Raw genomic sequence first — 23,476 nt, forward strand, 5'->3', positions numbered from 1 at the left:
TTTTAATTTCTTCATCAGCTTCATCTTCATCATATTCCTTAGACTTAGGATTCATTGTTATGAGATCAGACAACTTTTTAGGATCTAATTGTAAACTACGCATGCATGTCATATTATTAAAATAAACGTAACTGAAATGAAAATAAGATGGCAAATATTAGAAAGAGTAGGAACATAGAAGATGACTAGAAACTTTATTGCATTGAATGGGAAAGGATAGAAGGGTTAACAATAAAGCGAAATAACTAGAATGTTTGAATTACAACCCAGAGAATAATCCAAGAAAAGAAAATAAAAAACAGCAAAACAAAACTACCATGACTCCCTTTTTGTAGGGAGAGGAGTGGCTTTCCAGTTATTGAGTTGGACATTCGGGCCGATAAACTGCACATCCATATTACTAGTGCTCACCACTCTAAGTCATATTTACCTCATAAAACATTTTCTTGATCCATTGACACATTTCGTCCACATCATTTTTGATTGGTAAGTCAGGACACGGTTCACCTTGAGATTTAATGAAAGACTGAGCAATATGGGGGATCAGCTTCGACAGATTCCAAGCATTTCTTCTATGATCTGTTGCCTATTTTCTATCAAATCTACTTGGATTGAAACCCAAACCGAATGTATCTTGATTACCCATTGGACTGATAGGATTTACAATTCCTTGCAACGACTAACCTAACCCCTTTCCGGGCTCATGGCCATTTTGTACCATTTGAGCCACTACCATGACTGAAGTAGAGGACAAACGAGGTTGGAGGATAGGATTTCCTTCTAAGAACTGATTAACCGTTATTATCTCCAAAGCCTGATAGTTGAGGGATTCACAACCTCTTTTAGCCTCAATGCATGGTATTGAAGGATCTCAGGTGATTAGGAGATCATCTTCACCATGGACAATGATTTCTTGTTTGTCATGTTCAAACTTGACCACTTGGTGTAGAGTAGATGGCACAGCTTTTGCCATGTGGATCCATGGCCTACCCAAAAGCAGATTGTAAGACGTGTCCATGTCTGTAACTTGGAAAGTGATTCCAAACTCCGCTGGTCCAATTGTAACAATTAAGTATATTTCGCCAAGAGTATCCCGTTTTGCACCATCAAATGCCCATACACAAACATTGTTAGTACGAATTCTATCAGTGTTGATTTTTAAACTCTGCAAAGTGGAAAGAGGGTATATGTCTACACCTGATCCTCCATCGACCATGACTCTCTTCACATAGTGTTCTTCACATTTCACGGTTAAATGTAGAGCCCTATTATGTCCAGATCCTTCCAAGGGCAATTCATCATCAGTGAAAGTGATTCTATTCACCTCAAAAATTTGATTTACCATGTTTTCCAAGTGACCTACCGTAATGTTTTCTGATATATGGGCCTCATTCAAAATTCTGGTCAACACTTGACGATGTTCTTTAGAATGTATGAGTAATGACAATAAAGATATTTGAGCAGGCGTTTTCCTCAATTGACCTATAACAGAATAATCCTGAGCTTTCATCTTTTTCAGAAACTCTTCAACATCTTCCTCAGTGACTGGTTTTTTCATCGGCATGTGATTTTCTTTGATTTGTTTGTCCCTCCTTAATTCTTCCGGAGCATAACATATTCCGGAACGAGTCAAGCCTCTTGTTTCATTTGTTTCTTCGACAATCTCCTTTCCCTTTTGAGTAACGACGACTTTGTTGTAGTTCCACGGAACGGCCATGGTGTTTGTGATAGGAAGTTGTGCTGCAATTTGTATCATAACTGGATCTTTCATACCTTTTTGATTTTGATCAAACGTTTAAAATTTACCAGGAATATAGCATTTTGGTCCATTCAACGGTACGTCTCCTCTTTTTATAGACTCAGGGACATACAACACTAGCTTCCTCGAGTTCCCAGAATTCGAACGTGCACCTTTAACAATTATCGGTGCCCTTTGTATGGGTTCTAAAACCATAACTTCTCTTAAAACCCTGCTTTCCACTTTTGTTCTACTTGTTTGCTCATAATCTTCAAAAATGCCAACCATCCCCACAACACGCTCATTATTATGAGCAGGGAGTGGGTTATTGGTGACATTCGGTGCTTCCTCATTGCGTACCTCGATTACCTTGTCCTCAATTAACTTCTCAATGACTTTTTTTAGGGTCCAACAATTCTCTGTGCTATGACCTGGAGCGTTGGCGTGATACTCGCATATAACAGTCGGATCAAAACCTCTTGCATTTGGATTAACAACGTACGGATTGACAGGTTCAACCACTCTCAATTGTATCAATTTTCGTAACAAACTCGTATACGATTCCCCAATTGGGGTAAAATTTTCTTTTTGACCTTGTTCTCTCGTATAGTTTGCCTGGGGACATGGATTATATGGCGCCTGGAAATTTTGTTGTTGTGGGTGAGAAACTTGTGGGGCAGGCCCCCGCCATTGTTGGCGCGAAGGAGGCCGAACATATGCCTGAGTATTGAGAACTGCATATAGGGACGGGTAATAATGCCGAGGAGAATTATATCGTTCTTGTTGGACTTGACAATAAGGATTGTTCATGCCTATTTGAACACCCCTTGATTCAGATGCCGCCTTGGACCCTTCCTCCTTCTTTTTTCGATTGGTAAAATTACCGAATCCACTTTGTATTGCTTGTGTGGTTGCTCTAATGGCTGCTTGACTCACAATCTTACCCGACTTTAGGCCATTCTCTACCATTTCTCCGCTCTTAATCGCTTCGGCGAAAGGCTTGTCCATTGCGGTGAGAAGATAATGAAAGTAGTAAGGTTCTTGAGCCTAGAGAAAACATCAATTAAATCATAGTCTTTCTTCGGCGGTTTGACTCTAGCCGCCTGCTCCCTCCATCTTATGGCATATTCCCTAAAACTTTCTGATGTCTTTTTTTCATATTAGCTAGGGAATTGCAATCTGGAATAATATCAATATTGTATTGAAATTGTTGGACAAAATCTTGTGCCATATCATCCCAAATGTGCCAATAAGAAATGTCCTAATCGATAAACCATTCTGATGCTACGCTTGTTAAACCCTCTCCAAAGTAGGCCATAAGAAGTTCTTCTTTTCCTCCGGCTCCTCTCAACTGATTACAGAATCTTCTCAAATGAGTCACTGGATCGCCATGACCATTATACTTATCAAATTTTGGAGTTTTGAACCCTAGAGGCAAGTGAACATCTGGAAACATGCACAAGTCCTTAAATGAGACACTTTTGTGTCCTCCCCGACCTTGCATATTCCTTATGTTTTGTTCCAAACTCCTCATTTTGTTTGCAATTTCATCATGTTCCTTATTCATAATGTTTTTCTCAACTTCAACGGGTGAACTGTATTGGTGGTGGTAAGAGTTAGGAACATTGAAAGTTAATTTAGGGGCATGACCTTAGCCGTATTGATCTTTGAGTATAGGGTCATCATTGGATTGTTGTACCAGTGTCGGTTGAAGAATTGTATTAGTTTGGACAGTAGGCATGAAAAGTGGATTATTCATCATTGATGGTTTTAGCGGGTTTACTGAGGAAGTTCCGGCAGTATTAGATGTGTTAATGTAGGGTCCAAACCCAGGTGGATAAACCGGGTCACTTGTTGAGACTTGGATGGGGAATGGCATATTCGCATTCAAATATTCTCGAATAAAAGGCGGAGGAGCTTGCCCATTCATCCAAGCTTCTTACATTTCGGTCATCTGTTGTCTTAACATTTTCACCTCTTCTATAGGTACCGATTCTTGCGCAACTATTTGGGTTTGTGCGTCGTCATTTTCCGACTCTGTTCCGTCTTTATGTGTCATTTTTTCTTTCCCTTTTGATCTTGTGTTATATTGATGAGATGCCAGATCTCCTCACAAACCAACCACCTTTAAAACTCTCTAAATTCTCATATATATATATATATATATATATATAAAAGAAACATGTGTTAGGATTCAACATATTGAGGATATTAAATTCACGTTGTATGTTATGCACCTAGATTTTCATGTCTACAATGTGTTTTGGTAGACATTTATGTTTCATCCCGGCTTTGGATGACTTGCTTATGTCATTTGGTCTCCTACTTTACTTACTTGAATAATTTGAATGCATTTTGATCGAACCTATTAAAGGTTGCCTATGTAATCATATTTGAACATGAATCAGATCATTACGTAGTTCATTGGATAAATTTCTTTCAAAAGAAAAATACGAAATTTTTTTAACTTGAAAATACCATTCAAATCAAAATAACCAAAATAAAACATCAAAGTACTTATAAAAAAAATGACGAACTAAAAAGAGGGAAAAATAATAAAACAATAAAAAATCCATCTCCGACATTTCTTGATCATCAAATGCCCCCTAAGCTAGAGTAGATCTTGAACAAAGCTTTCTGTAGATGTGGGGATAATGCACACGCCTCTCGATCCAGGATCTCATCACTTCGATGAAGATGACCACTATAAACATCAATCAAGCTCTTTGTCAACTGAAGCACTTGTCCTTTCGCCTCCTCCATATTCTCGTGACAATTCTGCAACCATTCTTCGGTAGTGATAATTGTATCACTCAGATGCTCTTCATGTGCTTGAAGCTCTTCAATTTGGTTATGAAATTCTTCACTCTCTTCCATCCATTGATTTCTTTCGGTCGCCACTTCTGCTTGGTACAATGTGAAATGGTTAGCGATGTCCCTTTCTCGTCCCATAGAGGCTTTTAATTAATTTTGTAACCTAGCTTGCACATGTATTAAGAGGCTCTTTTATTTCTTATATTCTTCCTCCTGTTGCTCCATAGCACCTGTGACAATGCCCAAATCTTCATGTAGGGTTCGAATAGTTGATAGATGCTTCTTTTCAACCCTTTTTTCAATCAAAGTAACTCTTTCCTCGAATATTGCATCACGTCGAGCCAACTCTTCGTTAACATTTTTTAGCTCATTTTTAGGATATCTAAAGTAGACCTATAATTTCTTTCCACCTTGAGTCGGACCTGCTTGATTCTTACTTCAATTTCCTCTTCTCGATCTATGATTCTCGCGCAGATCCTTCGGGCATTATTTTGAGAGGGGTTTGATCAAAGAACCAATGGAGGTATAAAGGGTCCACTTCTCCTTCAACACGATCATCAATCATAGCTTTCGAACTTAAAGTCCGACTACCACCCCAAATCTTTTGAGCTTCTGATTCTCGATCTCGATCTTCAAATGCTACTTTCCACACAAAATTCCGCGTATCCTCGACTTTAGGTAAAATTTGTTTTTGTCTAAGTTGGCATAGAACTCGGAGGGGTATGTACAGTTGGAACCCACGAAGGCCTGTCAGAATGAAGAATGGACGATAGGAAGACATAACAATTACCTCACTAGCAGGAAACCAATCATAGTTCCATGTAATTTTAGATGCCATCAGTTTAAGAAGATAATGTCTCCATGCTTTGACACCTTTTGGCAATTTTTCTCCTAATTCTTCCATCCTTTCTGGGTGGCTCAAAATATAATTCGTCCAATCAGATTTGAAATCCGTCGCAAAACAATGGTGATATAGGTGCTCTAAAAACCACATTTGCAATAAAATGCTACAACCTTCAAAAAAATCTTCCCCCTCTCTACATTTAGTCAAAGCACGATAAATTTCAGCCAACATCATTGGCAATATAGTGGATTTTCTTTTCTTTATCATAACAGTGACTATCCCTGACAGACGAATATCAATTTTTTTATCCTTCCTTGGAAAAACCATAGCTCCCAAGAATGCTACCATGAATGCTTCTTGTCTATGTTTTTCCCAAGTAGGGAGGTGTTGTCCATTTTTAAGTTGCATCCCATGGCTTGAAAATCCTTCTTTCCTTCCATATCTTGAGTACAAGAATTCCAAAGAAACCAACCCATTATCAAAGCACTCACATTCCTTATGAGTATGGATGATGTGCATCTGTTCTAAAAATTTACCTCTGCTGACACTCCTAGGGGCTATCAGTGTTTTAGTTCGAAGATCCTGGCCTAAGCCTGTGAAACCACCCAATTCTTCTAATGTAGGCGTCAACTCAAAATCACTAAATCGAAACACATTATTTGTTGAGTCCCAAAATGGAATCAAAGCCTCGATCAAACCTCTGTCAGGACTAAATCTCATGATATCTGTAACGAAACCAAGATGTTTGAATATCTCAGTCTGCCTAAATTCATGCATATCGTTCCACCAATCCATTAGTAATTGTGGGGTTTTATCTATGATCATAAACTTTGGGGGATCATTGACCATTTCGACTAGTTCATCGCTTGGTCTTTTATCACACCTCATAGATCTCATGATTACTTGGTTGAGAAAAAAAATCGGGATTTTTAAAATCAACTTTAATTATGAAAATTTTATGATTCCAAATTATTTATTGGAGTAGTTAAAAAAATAAAAATGATTCGGAATGTCTTAAGTGATCATTGATTCAGGTTGTTTTTAAAAGAATGAACAATTTTGAAAAAAAAAGAAAGAAAAATAAAAGAAGGTGTATATGTACTATTTAAAATACATATATACATATATTATTAATATTATTATATTTATTATTTATGTATTATTTTAATAACGTGAAAAATAAAATTGAGGATTAGATGTGTATGTATATATATGTGTATTAATTTATTTAATTTTGAATCATTGGTTGAAAATGGGTAGAAAATAGATATTTATTTCTTTAATCAATTATCCTAAAACCGGTCAACATTTTCTTAAGTCTTCACATGATGCAACAAGTAGCACAAAAATACGCATGATTGTCTCACGAATAGATATCTGTCTTAGTCAAATTGGGCCCCTATGCTAAATTCCGTTAAGTTACATCCAACAATGCAAATAAATTGGAACCTAGTAAGGTATTAATGTCTGAAAGTTTCAATTCTACTAAGGTAAGATATCTAGACTGGCTGTAAAACGAGTGGACAACTCGAGTCAGGGAGTAGCAACGTACCGGTAACAGCGCTTTCCGGCTTTGTGCATGGGTGCTCCCTATCCTGAAATGGTGTGACTACATATCCTTCACCATGGACCGAAGATCCACTGGCTTTCTTGACAGAAGTGGGGTGTATAGTTGCAATTCCCATCATATTTTATTGAAGACCCAGAATGGTTCGGGAGAGAAGCAATTCAAATATTATCAAAACATTAAATTAATAAACAATTAGCATATTAAGTTAAATAAATACAATGTCCAAAAATATAAATATATAAATCATAGTCATACATAAATTAATATTTAAAACTCGAATTCTAGTTAATCCCCAGCAGAGTCGCCATCTGTCACACCCCTCTTTTTTTCTCTCAACATATTTTTGTTTTTGAATTTTTATTTTTTGAAAGAAAAAGAGTTTTTCCAATTAAAGTGACGTTTTGAAAAGGAATAATTATTTTTCAGAGTCGCCACTTTGAATTGAGTTTTGGAGTTCCAAGTCACCTTTTTTTTATCCCTAATCAAAAGGAAATTTAACTCTAATCTTATTGGTCTGCGAACTAGAAATTCGGGTAAGGAATTCTGTTGACCGAGGGGAAGGTGTTAGGCACCCCTCGAGTCCCGTGGTTCTAGCACGGTCGCTTCATTAACTTTGGTATGACTTGACTTATTTTTTTTATTGTATTATTTAACTTAATAATAAAATTGTTATTTATCCTCAGATTTATTCTAAACTTATTTTAAACTGGCTTATTTATTTTAAATGGTCTTTATTAGTTGAACATTCGTATATTTTTTTTGGGCTTATATTTGTATGTTTTTAGCTTTTTAATGATATTATAAGTAGGATATATATTGATATCTAGTTCCTAAGAATCAGAGTTTGTGTAGGAATAGATATTTAGAGTTCAAGTCAATTTAGGATTATATATTTATTTATTTATTATTTAGTATTTATTATTATAATTATTATTATTTATTTATTTATTTATTACATTTTGTGTGTGTGTGTGTGTGTATATATATATATATATATATATATTTAATGTTATTACATGTAGAATTTATAGAGGTATTTAATAGTTAGGAATTAGAATTTGTGTAGGGAAAATATTTTATGAGTTCAAGTTAATTTAGAATTGTATTTTTTATGAAAAAAATTTAGATTAAAAATATTAGATAAATTATATGAAATTTATAATTAATTCTAGTAAAAAAAAATCTACCGAGATTTAAACAATTTCTTTTTTTAAAAAAAAAGTTTTTCTTTGTCACGACCCAAATCCGGGCCGCGACTGGCACCCACACTTACCCTCCTATGTGAGCGAACCAACCAATCTAAACTCTAACATTTCAATATAATATCAAAAGTAAATAATGCGGAAGACTCAAACACATTAAATAAAACCAATTCATTAACTTCTAAAATTCAACATCTATTATTCCCCAAAATCTGGAAGTCGTCACCACAAGAACATCTATGATCAAATTATTAAACTAACAGTATTGTAAGAAGCTAAAACAAATAAAAGCTAGTCCATGCCGGGATTTCAAGGCATCAAGACATGAAGGAGAAGATCCAGTCCAAGCTAGAAGCGTTAGCTCACCCTGAAGATCCGGTGTGACGAAGACTGGCTAGAATTACTGTTGAGTTGAAAACGATGGCACGTTTGCTGCACTCCACAAATAACAAAGAAGAAAACATAAAAGTAGGGGGTCAGTACAAACACGGGTATTGAGTAGATATCATCGGCTAACTCAAAATAGAAAACAGTATATATTAAGCAATATCATAAAATCAACTAATATCCTTAGCATGCAGCATTTACAGTTACCATAACCCTTGGTTACAACACCAAGCTCATCAATGAGGACTCACGCCTCCTCATCATACTCATTTGGGAATTAGGTTCATTAGATTGAATATATTAACATCTTTAAAGATTCATTATCTTTATTCCTCTCGTGTCGGTACGTGACACTCCGCTCCTCATTCTATCCTGGTGTCGGAACGTGACACCCGATCCATATTCTATCCTGGTACCGGAACGTGGCACCCGATCCATATACTATCCTGGTGTTGCAACGTGACACTCTGATCCTCATTCTATCCTGGTACTGGAACGTGGCACCCGATCCATATTCTATCCTGGTGTCGGAACGTGACACTCCGATCCTCATATACTATCCTGGTACCGGAACGTGGCACCCGATCCATATTCTATCCTGGTGTCGGAACGTGACACTCCGATCCTCATATACTATCCTGGTACCGGAACGTGGCACCCGATCCTGTAATCTCACTACTTTCATTCATCAAGCCTTCTTTTACACCAAGGCATCATCATTAACAAAGTAGATTAGGATTTTGCAAGATTTGGGATTCAATAACTTCATCATGCTTATATAATCACAATTATATAATTACGTTAATGCAAGCATACAATAAAGCACATAGCAGGGTTTACAATATTATCAATACATATCATTCGCTATTAAGAGTTTACTACGAATATCGTAGGAGAAAACATAACCTACCTCCACCGAAGATTCGTGATCAAGCAAGCAAATTTTCCCAAAGCTTTGTGTTTTTCCCCTTCTCGATCGTCTCTCTCTCTCTATCGATTCCCCTTCTCTCTCTTTCTGTTCTTTTCTTTTTCTTATTCCAACCCTCTTTCTTTTACCCTAATTAGTATATAATTAAGAATAAAAGGTGGCAATAATGATCCACTAATTAACTTAAGGTTACCTCTTTTAACCCCCCAAGTAATTAGACTTATCAACATTAACCCTCTAACTTTATAATTAAAGTAGGAATAGTCCAAAACGTCCCTTAAAACGTGTAAAGAAATCAGACCAAGACTGGGATTTCGCTGTCTGTGACGGCCCGTCGCGCCTGCGACGGTCCGTCCTGTTGCTCGTCAAAGAGTTCAGAGACTCAATTTCTATGAAGAGTCTGTGACGGTCCATCACACCTGTGACGGTCCGTCCTGCCATTCCGTCATGAAGTTGAGAGAGTCAATTTTCAGTACCCAATTTCAGATTTTCTAAGTGTTTCGAAATGAAACCCTACGACGGTCCGTCGAGCCCATGACGGCCCGTCGTGGGTCCGTCGCTTCTGCCAGTTTTTCCAGAATTGAAATCTGCTGCTCAAAACGACTAAACAGGTCGTTACAATAGATACCAATTTACCCATCATTCGTCCTCGAACGATCACAAGAAGGAAAACAAGGGCGAAAAGGAGTACCTTAATCTGTAAACAGATGTGGGTATTTTTCTCGCATATCCGCCTCCTTCTCCCAAGTGGCTTCTTCAACGGGTCGATTCCTCCATTGAACTTTGATGGATGCAATCTCCCTTGATCTCAACTTGCGAATTTCTCTATCTAGAATGGCAACAGGTTCCTCCTCATTAGACAAGTTCTCATCAAGCAAAACTGAATCCTAACGGATAATGTAGTTTCCATCCCCATGGTATCTTTTCAACATCGACACATGGAATACCGAATGTACTCCGGACAGCCCTAGAGGCAAGGCTAATTCATAAGCCACCTCCCATACTCGCTTAAGTACTTTAAAGGGACCAATGTACCTTGGACTTAGCTTACCCCTTTTACCAAACCGCATCACCCCTTTCATGGGAGAAACCTTCAGCAAGACTTGTTCTCCCTCCATGAACTCTAAGTCTCTAACCTTTCGATCTGCATATTTTTTTTGTCTACTCTGCGCCGCTAGAAGCTTTTCTTGAATAGATTTCACCTTCTCCATCAAATCCCTCAAGAGATCAGTACCCCAAGGTCTAACCTCGAACGCATCAAACCAACCAATGGGGGACCTACATCTCCTACCATACAATGCATCAAATGGAGCCATATCAATGCTTGAGTGATAGCTATTATTGTATGAAAATTCCGCTAAGGGTAAGAAGCTATCCCAATGGCCTCCAAACTCTATCACACCTGCGCGAAGCATATCCTCCAACACGTGAATCGTTCGCTCAGACTGACCATCGATCTGAGGATGGAACGCGGTACTAAGGTCCAACCTAGTACCCAAATCAGCATGCAATGTTCTCCAAAACATGGAAGTAAACTGCGTACCTCTATCTGATATGATGGATAGTGGAACCCCATGCAACCGAACAATTTTTGAGATATAGATTTTGGCTAACTTCTCTGCATTGTAAGTCACCTTGACCGGAATAAAATGAGCATACTTAGTTAACCTATCAACAATCACCTAGATAAAATCGTGCTTACCCATTGTCTTTGGAAGACCAACCACGAAGTCCATTGCGATTCTCTCCCATTTCCATTCCGGAATAGGCATTCTCTGAAGTGTTCCTCCGGGCCTTTGGTGTTCATACTTTACTTGTTGACAGTTTGGACATTTGGCAATAAAATTCACAATATCACGCTTCATTCTACTCCACCAAAAGTGTTGCTTTAGGTCACGGTACATCTTGGTTGCACCCAGATGTATCGAATACCTTGAACTATGAGCCTCTGTCAGAATAGTGTTGATCAAATCATCGACACGGGGTACGCATACCCTTCCGTTGATCCTCAAAACACCTTCCTGATCGATTTGTGCTTCCTTAGCCTCTCCTCGCAATACCTTATCTTGGATTCTGCGCAGTTTCTCATCATCAGACTGTCTTCCCTTAATCTTGTCAAGAAAGGAAGATCTTGCCTCCACAGAAGCCAACAATCCTCCCTTCTCATTTACTTCTAATCTCATCAAGTCATTAGCTAAAGTCTGAACCTCTCTAGCCAATGGGCGTCTAGAAGCTTGCAAGTGAGCTAGACTTCCCATGCTTCCAGCCTTCCTACTTAAAGCATCCGCTACAACATTCGCCTTCCCCGGATGATACAAAATAGTGATATTGTAGTCCTTCAGTAGTTCCATCCATCTCCTCTGTCTCAAGTTCAAATCTTTCTGAGTAAAGACATACTTTAGGCTACGATGATCCGTATAGACCTCACACTTAACCCCATATAAATAGTGTCTCCATTGCATTAATGCAAACACTACCGCGGCTAATTCCAAATCATGAGTGGGATAGTTACGTTCATGCACTTTTAATTGTCTTGAAGCATAAGCAATCACATTCTTCTCTTGCATTAGCACTGCACCCAAACCCGAATAAGATGCATCACAATAGATAATAATATTCTTACCTTCCACTGGCAAGGTGAGAATGGGTGCGGTAGTCAACAAAGTCTTGAGCTTCTGAAAGCTTTCCTCACACTCATCCGACCATACAAATGGAACATTTTGCTTAGTCAAGTTCGTAAGTTGGGAAGCAATAGAAGAGAATCCCTTGACAAATCGGCGGTAGTAGCTAGCTAACCCAACAAAGCTCCTTATATCTAACACATTAGTAGGTCTTACCCAATTCTTTACTGTCTCAATCTTAGAAGGATCCACCATCACTCCATCCTTAGAAACCACGTTCCCCAAGAAGGACACTGCATCTTGCCAAAACTCACACTAAGAGAACTTGGTATAAAGCTTTTTGTCCCTCAACATTTCCAATACCATTCTCAAATGCTCCTCGTGTTCTTTCTTGCTCTTTGAGTATATCAGTATATCATCAATAAATATGATCACAAAGAGGTCCAAATATGGCTTAAAAATCCCGTTCATCAAGCTCATGAACGCAGCAGAGGCATTCGTAAGACCAAAAGACATCACTACAAATTCGTAATGCCCATACCTCATTCGAAAAGTAGTCTTTGGCACATCCATTGCCCGTGTTTTCAATTGATGATAACCGGATCTCAAGTCAATCTTAGAGAAGACACAAGAAGCTTGTAACTGATCAAACAAGTCATCAATGCGAGGAAGAGGATACATGTTCTTTATGGTTACCTTGTTTAGTTGTCTGTAGTCTATACACATTCGAAAACTCCCATCCTTCTTCTTCAGAAACAAAACTGGAGCACCCCAAGGAGATGCGCTTGGTCTAATAAAGCCTTTGTTTAACCACTCTTGAAGTTGGGTTTTTAACTCTCTTAACTCCGCAGGAGCCATTCTATAAGGGGGTATAGAAATGGGGCGAGTACCCGGTTCAAGGTCAATAAAGAAATCAATATCCCTATCTGGTGGCATACCAGGAAGATCTGCAGGGAACACATCCCGAAACTCACGGACCACTGAAACCGACTCAATCAAAGGTACTTGGGTAGTGTCATCCTTGAGATGTGCCAAGAAAGCTAAACACCCTTTTCTAACCATTTTCTTAGCACGAAGAAAGGAGATGATACGCACCGGATTGGAAGTGTAGTCACCCTCCCACACTAACGAATCTGTCCCAGGCTTGGCTAACGTCACCGTTTTAGCATTACAATCCAAGATGGCAAATTGTGGAGAAAGCCAAGTCATACCCAGAATTACATCAAAATCAACCATTTCTAAGATAACCAAATCTACATAAGTGTTGATCCCCACAAAGTTCACCAAACAAGACCTATATACTTTTTCAACTACCACAGACTCACCCACCGGAGTAGAAACACGAATAGGCATATCAAGTAACTCACAATGTAAATTTAGACCATTAGCAAATGAGGAAGATACATAAGAAAATGTGGATCCAGGATCAAACAATACAGAAGCCATGAAATCACAAACCAGAAGATTACCTATGATGACAGCATCAGATGTCTCCTCCTCCGATCACCCAGGGAAAGCATAACAATGGGCCCTTTCATTTGTTTGTCCGTTGCCCCTACCATGTTGTGATGTAGTGGCTCCAATTTGTCCATCACCCCAGCCGCTTTGGTGACCACCATTACCTCGACCACCACGTCCTCCAGAATAACGGCCTCTACCATGACCACCTCTACCTCTAGCTATTGGGGGTCTATAACTCTGTTTGGGACAATTCCTCCTAATATGTCCAGTCTCCCCACATCCATAACACTCTCTAGAGTCAAGCATGGGTCTCTCAGAGAAGTGTTGACCGGTCTGAGGTGGACCCCCAACTACAGTCTGTAGTGAAGAGTGAACGGGTCGAACTGAGTAACCTCCGGAACCCTGTCCTCTAGAGTAAGAACCATTAAACTCACCTCCCTTTCGAAACCTCTTTGATGTCGATGCCATGGTGAATTCATCTGGCTTCACTCCTTCCACCTCTACCACAAAATCTACGACTTCTTGGAAGGATTTTGCCGTAGCCGCTACCTGTAAGGCTGAAATCCGCAACTCTGACCTCAACCCCTTCACAAAATGATGAATCCGCTCTTGTGGACTGAAACAAAGTTGGGTGGCATATCTGGATAGTGCACGAAACTTAGCCTCATATGCATTGACCGACATCCTACCTTGCTCTAGGCTAAAGAACTCATCTCTTTTCCCATCCCTAAATGTCCGAGGGATATACTTCTCCATAAACAAGCTAGAGAATGATGCCCAAGTCATAGGTGGTGCCTCTGTTGGTTGACACTCAACATGTGACCGCCACCACATTTTGGCGTTCCCTTGAAACTGATAACTCACGAACTCAACACCAAACCGTTCCACAATAGCCATCTTGTGTAGTAGCTCATGACAGTCAACCAGAAAATCGTAAGCATCCTCAGATTCAGCACCCTTGAAGACTGGAGGTTTCAATTTCAAGAACATACTGAAAAGTTCATGCTGATCATTTGTCATTATAGGCCCTGTAGTCATACGTGGAAACGTGCCTATATGTAATGAGGCATCCATACGAGGAGCCATAGTGGCTGCATGTTGTACCTCTGAAACCGGAGGTGTTGGTGTAGAAAACACTGGAGGTGCTTGACCTTGATCAGACAACCCACTGAGATAGGCGAGAACCTAATTGATAATCTCTAGGGTAGGTTGGGGTGGCAATCCCTCATTCTGCACTTGTTCATTTTCCCCATCCTCCGCTTCTCTTATTACTTCCTCAGTCGGTGGAGGAGTCACTGCCCTAGTATCAGTTGGGCTAGGTGCTCTTCCTCTTCCCCTACAGGACGTCCTCCCACGACCTCTACCACGGCCTCTTGCCGCTGCTCTTCCTCGAGCTACAGCCCCAGTGGCTGGCTCAAACGCACCCTGTCCCGCTGGTGCTGGTGTTGGTGTTGGCGTAGTCGTTGCTCTAGTTCTAACCATCTGCAAAATAGATTGAAGATGGTCAGATACCAATTTGTATCACCTAGATACCAATTGGACCCAAGTAATAGCACGAAAGAAGAAAGAAAGAATGGAATTTTCCTAAAGTCTTATAGCCTCTCAAAGAAAAGTAAAGGTGTCCCCCTACCGTTCCTTAAGACTCTACTAGACTCGTTCTTGTGTGATGAGACCAACGAACCTAATGCTCTGATACCAAGTCTGTCAAGACCCGAATCCGGGCCGCGACTGGCACCCACACTTACCCTCCTATGTGAGCGAACCAACCAATCTAAACTCTAACATTTCAATATAATATCAACAGTAAATAATGCGGAAGACTCAAACTCATTAAATAAAACCAATTCATTAACTTCTAAAATTCAACATCTATTATTCCCCAAAATCTGGAAGTCATCACCACAAGAACATCTATGATCAAATTACTAAACTAAGAGTATTCTAAGAAGCTAAAACAAATAAAAGCTAGTCCATGCCGGGAGTTCAAGGCATCAAGACATGAAGGAGAAGATCCAGTCCAAGCTAGAAGCGTTAGCTCACCCTGAAGATCCGGTGTGACGAAGACTGGCAAGAATTACTGTTGAGTTGAAAACGACGGAACGTTTGCTGCACTCCACAAATAACAAAGAAGAAAACATAAAGGTAGGGGGTTAGTACAAACACGGGTACTGAGTAGATATCATCGGTCAACTCCAAATAGAAAACAGTATATATTAAGCAATATCATAAAATCAACTAATATCCTTCGCATGCAGCATTTAGAGTTACCATAACCCTTGGTTACAACTCCAAGCTCATCAATGAGGACTCACGCCTCTTCATCATACTCATTTGGGAATTAGGTTCATTAGATTGAATATTTTAACATATTTCAAGATTCATTATCTTTATTCCTCTCGTGTCGGTACGTGACACTCCGCTCCTCATTCTATCCTGGTGTCAAAACGTGACACCCGATCCATATTCTATCCTGGTACCGGAACGTGGCACCCGATCCATATACTATCCTGGTGTCGGAACGTGACACTCCGATCCTCATTCTATCCTGGTACCGGAACGTGGCACCCAATCCATATTCTATCCTGCTGTCGGAATGTGACACTCCGATCCTCATATACTATCCTGGTACCGGAACGTGGCACCCGATCCATATTCTATCCTGGTGTCGAAACGTGACACTCCAATCCTCATATACTATCCTGGTACCAGAATGTGGCACCCGATCCCCTAATCAAACTACTTTCGTTCATCAAGCCTTATTTTATACCAAGGCATCATCATTAACAAAGTAGATTAGGGTTTTGCAAGATTTGGGATTCAATAACTTCATCATGCTTATATAATCACAATTATATAATTACGTTAATGCAAGCATACAATTAAGCACATAGCGGGGTTTACAATATTATCAATACATATCATTCGCTATTAAGAGTTTACTACGATTATCGTAAGAAAAACCATAACCTACCTCCACCGAAGATTCGTGATCAAGCAAGCAAATTTTCCCAAAGCTTTGTGTTTTTCCCCTTCTCGATCGTCTCTCTCTCTATCGATTCCCCTTCTCTCTCTTTCTATTATTTTCTTTTTCTTATTCCAACCCTCTTTCTTTTACCCTATTTAGTATATAATTAAGAATAAAAGGTGGCAATAATGACCCACTAATTAACTTAAGGTTACCTCTTTTAACCCTCAAGTAATTAGACTTATTAACATTAACCCTCTAACTTTATAATTAAAGTAGGAATAGTCCAAAACGTCCCTTAAAACGTGTAAAGAAATCCGACCCAGACTGGGATTTCGCAGTCTGTGACGGCCCGTCACGCCTGCGACGGTCCGTTTGGCTGCCCGTCACAGAGTTCAGAGACTCAATTTCTCTGAAGAGTCTCTGACGGTCCGTCACACCTGTGACGGTCCGTCCTGCCATTCCGTCACGAAGTTCAGAGAGTCGATTTTCAGTACCCAATTTCAGATTTTCTAAGTGTTTCGAAACGAGACCCTGCGACGGTCCGTCGTGCCCATGACGGTCCGTCGTGGGGTCCGTCGCTTCTGCCAGTTTTTTTTCCAGAATTGAAATCTGCTGATCAAAACGACTAAACAGGTCGTTACATTCTTTTTATTTTACTTTTTCCTTTTGCACGTTAGTTACCCTTTATTTTTGTTTTTTTTAACAACATTCTGTTTGTCTTTCTCAGAGTTACTTTTTTTTATAATATTGTTTTACTTTGAGAAAGTTTTTTTTTAATCTTTCTTTTATTTCTACTTTTTGTTTTATTTTTTTATATTTTTTATCTTTATTTTTCATTCTACTTTCCTCTTCTTTTTTTTGATTTTTTACGTTTTTTTTATTTTTCTGTTTCTGTTTTTTTTTTTAGAAAAAAAAAGTTATGTTATTTTTTATGCTTTCTTCTTCTTCTTTTTTATTCTTATGGTTTTTCTTTCATTTTTTTAACTACTCTTTCCCATTATTTTTTAATTTTAGTTATGACTTTGAATAATATTTATATATTATCTCAATGATAAACTTTAATAATTCGAATTAGATAATATCTTATACTTAATCTAAAGATAATTTTTAATCCAAATAATGTGTAAAAAAATAAAAAAAATTGAAACGTATTACACATAAGTTTTTAAATTACTAATCAATTAAAAATTTTAGTTTACATCCTAAAATTACGAGGATGAATCCTTTGATTTTCATAGGGTCAAAGACTTTAGAGGATCCATAGGAGTTTATGAATGAGGTACATAAGATCTTGGTAGCCATGGCGGCCACAGATACAGAGAAGGATGAGCTGTCTTCCAATCAGCTCAATGATGTTGCACAGTCTTGATGCAAGATGTGGAAGGATAGCCGAGATTTCGGCGGAGTTCCACTCACGTGGGAGTTTTTTAATACAGCCTTCCTAGAGAGATTTGTCCCCACGGAGATGAGAGAGTCCAAGGTTGAGGAGTTTATGAACCTTAAACAAAGATCGATGACATTCAGGGAGTATTCCCTGAAGTTTAAGAAATTATGTAGGTATGACACTTACCTTGTATCTAACGGCAGGGATGAGATGAGTAGGTTTCTCATAGGAATCACAGGAGATCTAGAGGAGCAGTGTCGGGCTGCGATACTCCACGATAACATGGACCTCTCCAGGTTGATGGTGCATGTTCACCAGGTAGAGGATAGAGGAAAGAAGAGGGGTGACCGTGATGTTAGGAGTCCTAAGCCTTCTAATAAAGCAGGTTCTACTAATGGTTGAAAAACGAACAACTTCGGCGTCCGAGTCAAAAAGAGGCATCAAAGTTTCAGAAACACTAACTTTCAGAGGAATGCAGCACCTAGAGGAGGCACACTCGAGACCAAGAAGGGAAATAGAGGGTATGTGCAGCATCCCATAGAGGACTGTGCCAAGTGTGGCCGTGCTCACAGTGGAGAGTACAGGCAGGGAACTAATGCCTGGTTCGGTTGCGGAAGGAATGGGCACATGGTCAAGGACTGGTCAAAGAACATAGGTCAGGATGGAGGTAATGCTCAGCCTAGGCCTAATCCACAGGGTGCAGCACCAGCCGAACCTCCTAAGAGGAACAAATTCTATGCCTTGAAAGGCTGAGATGAACACGAGAAGTCCGCTGATGTTGTCCAAGGTACGGTGCAAGAATTCTTAACTTCTATTCATACATTACTTGATCCAGGGTCTACGTTTTCCTTTGTATCTCCTTTGCTTTCTCTCACTTTTGATGTATTTCCTGATGATTTGTGTGATCCTATAATGGTTAGTACACCTTTAGTAGATAATGTAAGAACTGATAGAGTATACGAGGATTGCCCAATAGTTGTATGTGGTAATACTATGTGTGCTTAGTCTTTAGGCCCATCTCAAGACAACATGTGAGTCAATACTACCAATATCATCTTAATGAAAGTATAGTTAGCATTGCATACTTAGAGTTCATTTCATTAACATATCATAAAACCTTAATCATAATCCAACAAAATCTACAAGTGCAATGTATATAAGATGCCCCATAACTTAAAATATACTTAGTAAACTGATCAAGGAGATCATAAGCATTGCAACTTGCTTCATACATCAACATCACAAGTATAGCCAACAAAATGCATACTAAGTGAAACTTTCATCATGTAGACATGATGAAACCAACACTATGTATACTAATATAACAAGTAAGTTAACACCATAATTCCACGCATAAGACATATACATACATATAGTTTCATATAGAACCTTCCCTACCATTCCATTCAAGAGCTACTTGTGCAATGTACAGGTAAAGTACCATTCCCTCACCTACACTAAGAAACAACCCATTGGTAGTCCTAGTTAGTATTCATCATCTTACTTTACGTTCGGGAAATTACCTCCCACCGGAGGAGGGCATCCTACTTGTCAAGGTAGGACAAAAACATGATAACAGTATCTAGGTGGATAAACTTGCTAAGTTTCCTATGGGTGCACATAGTTAAGAACTACGAGATTGTTACTAGAAACCCACTTCATGCTAATTAACAGTGGAGTTTCCACCTCATGAGAAGATTTGTAGAATCTACCTTATTTTTAGGAAGGGACACCACATATGGTGAACCTACCTTTCTATTAGGAAGGGACGACTCTCATGGTCAACTTCATTCTGTGTTAAGATAACTTTCCTTTTTTTGAGAAACCTTTAAGTATTATTAATATTTTTTCATAAGAGAGGATTTAGGATATTAACTCCTTAGACAACATAGACATAACTGATAGGTTATATGATGAGAATGTCTCTTAATCAAAACCTAAATCATGTGAGAATATCATTTCACATAGTCTAGTATAGATTACAAATAAGGAAACCATCCAAGAGACTCTTATTCACTAGAGTATCATTAACATGCTTCACTCATATATTCATGTGTGTGTATCTGGACATATATGAGGAATCCTTTCACATAGACACAATTTAACAAGAAATGATCATACTTCCTTAGTCACATACCTTACATGCATAATAAGAGATAAAAGAGTATATGATAAATATTATTTCAATTGAAACCATGACCATATCATACTCATAGTTATGCATAAGATATGTGTGTATATTGTTCCCCATTATCAAATAATATCAATAACATTGTACAAGAGGATCCCACCCTTCAAGGATCACAACAAATATACAATATCCTTCCAGTCATGAACAACTCACATATAGAGCATTACGAGACTATGGATCACACACTCACATTCCAATGATGTAAACACCACCAACATAAGTGGACTAAACCATACAATGTCAATACCAATACTATAGACTAGGAATCATGCAAACTTACCAACTCTCCGAGTCATAATTATTATATATCAATCCCCAAAAATTCATAATCAATTGACATAGATAGTAATAGCATTAACCAATACATCACAATCTAATCATAATTCAATTAACATATATAATCAAGATCGTGAAACCCACAACATGGCCTAAATTGAGATATTAGGGAAATCATGTATTCTTCATGGAATTACATTGAATATCTCCTTGATAACATTGTTTAAACATCAATTAATCAGTTAAAGACTTTTAAAACCTTTTGACAATGATCCCATGGTTAGATTGAAACTTTGGAATTTTGATCATCGAATCACATTGAAAATTCATTGAGAGAAATACTTGGATGAAAGTTTAAACAAGAATCAAGGGTTAAATAGCTTAATAGAAGAAAAAAACCAAGAAAATTTGGAGAAGAAACAACTTGGAATTAATCCCCTATCTTGATATTGAGCTTTGTATTCAATGGAGGTTCTAGAGAGAATTCTATTTGGGTTTCATTTTTTTAACTAACTTAAAATACCCCAAATAGGTAAAATAGACGTTCATCATTTAATTGGGATGTGGGATGAATTTCCCAATTCACCCTTTCATGGTCGTGTCTAGATAGTGAATTGCTGGTCACAATGATCGCTCTTAATTATGGAGCATCGATGGATCAATGACAACATCATGCATGGTCATGATTTGTGATTGAGGCCTCTCATTTGGAGCTTTGCTCCTACGAAAAAGTGTGGATCCATGCCACCATTTGAAAGGCTATCGTTCAGACTAATGGGAGTCATTGGCCTCATTTTTTGTCACTATTTTTGCAGCCTCTTGCAATCTTTAGTTCCTCAAAAATCTTATGATGTTGTAGGGAGAAGTGAACTACAGTTCCAAAAAAATTATTGGGTTTTCTTGAAAGTATTGTCTATGAAAGGGGTAATGAGATTTGAAAAGAAATGGAAGCTTAGTCCTAGATAGGTAGGCCATTAACATATCTTATATAAGGTTGGTAAACTGGTCGATGAGTCAGAGTTACCGGTACAACTAGTATCATGCATTCAGTCTCTCACATCACGCTTTTGAAGAACTATGTGGGTGATCCAGCATTCATAGTACCAAATGAGAGTATGACCGTGAAAGGTAGTATCTCATATAAGCATGTACCAGTTGAGATTCTTGATCGTCCTGTTATAAAGTTGAGAAACAACGAAGTCCTTTCAGTCAAGGTTTTGTGGAGGAGCCAGTACGCAGAGGGTTCTACTTATGAAGCAGCAGCATTCGTGAAGGCCAAGTATCCTCACCTCTTTCCTTTGTATTCATCTCCACCTTGAGTTAATAGTTCCTCTTCACTTTTTGAGTCATTCATGCATAAAATAAATCTTAGCATCATGTTTCTTCACTTTGTACCTGCATTTTCAGCATATTTGCATGTTCTTGGAACTTAGATAAGTCAGAAATTAGTCTTCAATGCTTAGTGGTAAAGATGAAGCTCTTTCACTCCATTTTAACTAATTTACTCTTCCTTCGAGGAATGTTCCGAAGGATGAGATATTTTAACACCTAAAAGCAAGACCTAGAAATATTTTTCAGAAAAGCTACCTAAAGTAGTGAACCACGACAGGGTTCATAGACTGTGAAAGGGTCCACGACCCGTGGTAATGTCTTGGACGTCAACACGCCCAAACACCAGACCACATGCATCTTCACTGTCCTTGTTCTTGATGATGGTCCACGGTGCTGCATGTTTAGTCGAGGCAGTGTTTCCTAAGCCAGTCCCTCAAACCTATGCTCAAGTGAAGAGTATAAGCAGTTTCATAATCCGTTGTTCCTCACACGGCCTTTGGAGGCATCTGTGAAGTCTAACAAGTATACTACCAGATCTGATCCTTTGGTCCCTAGCCTAACTAAGAATCACAAGGACTTTCACTGTCCTCCACACGAGCTTTGTTTATTGCTCTTGGATAAAGCCTTGAGAACAACTAAACCTTGTCCAGACCAAGACCGACTTCACAGTCCGTGGTCCCTTTCATGGTTTGTGAAGATGGTTGTTGTTAGCCTATCTACATTTTTAAATTACTGATATTGCCCTTTATTTCTATTTCATAGGACATTCAAACCTCATTATTTTTACAATAAAATTTGTGGTTTTGGTAATTTTAGCCTATAATCATAATTACAACTTGCCTAAGTTAAATTATTAATAAAACATAGAGAAATTTATGTTAGAGAGGAGAATATAAGTCAAGAACCCTAGTTCAAGAAAACAACAAGATTCCATCATTTCTAAACCTAAAAGATTTTTCTAAGGAATTAATCACCAGGTATGTGGGATTCACTAGCAGGTGACTTTCTCCCATTAGGTCCTTATAATTTATTTTTGATTGCCTAGTATTAACTAGAACTAGGGTTTTTAAAATTTCAGTAGAATATCATGAATTATTTATTTATATGTTATAAATAAGAGTATTATGTTATTACTTCGCTTGTTGCATCAATCTTCGAACCCTAACTATGTATTTCATTAGTTATATATATATATATATATATATATATATATATATATATATATATATATTTATATTTATATTTATATATATATATATATGCCTCAATTTTGAAAGGGTCATTATTAGTATAATAATGTTGCATCCTCAGTTTCCTTGTCAGATTTGAGCTTTCTAGTATATTAAAGAAAATCAATGTTAATGTATTAATCATTTAATTCTATTGGGAGTTACATAATACCAATTTTGACTAGGTTAAGTCACTCATATGTACCTATAACTACAAGCGATGTAGGTTGTAAGTCCCCTCTGTGCGCATCAGTTTAGTGATCACGTCTTCATCCCTGTATACCTTTGGTCAGGTATATTTAGTCCTCCCGATGGGGTGTATGCATCAGACTCAAAATTTAGCTCATGTGGTTTTATTGCTGGTTATTAGTAGCTCCCATAATTCAGTTAGACTTTATTACATTGACCATTTTAAGTACATTCGTTATTCAATCTCATAATGTAATAAATTTTTTCATTGCATTCCAAATAGTTATATATTCAATATATATATATATATATATATATATATATATGTGTGTGTGTGTGTGT

At 38.2% G+C, this 23,476-nt stretch overlaps 1 protein-coding gene across 1 annotated transcript; it reads left to right on the forward strand.

Moving 5' to 3' along the window:
• The first annotated feature begins 17,833 nt into the window (after positions 1-17,833).
• LOC104648331 (uncharacterized) lies at positions 17,834-18,670 on the forward strand. Its single transcript, XM_010325253.1, has 3 exons — positions 17,834-17,895; positions 18,091-18,302; positions 18,396-18,670. Exons 1-3 carry the CDS (start codon positions 17,834-17,836, stop codon positions 18,668-18,670), a joined length of 549 nt encoding a protein of 182 aa, XP_010323555.1.
• Positions 18,671-23,476: the final 4,806 nt, after the last annotated feature.

Source organism: Solanum lycopersicum, chromosome 7, assembly GCF_036512215.1.
Source record: "Solanum lycopersicum chromosome 7, SLM_r2.1".
NCBI classification, from domain to species: Eukaryota; Viridiplantae; Streptophyta; class Magnoliopsida; order Solanales; family Solanaceae; genus Solanum; species Solanum lycopersicum.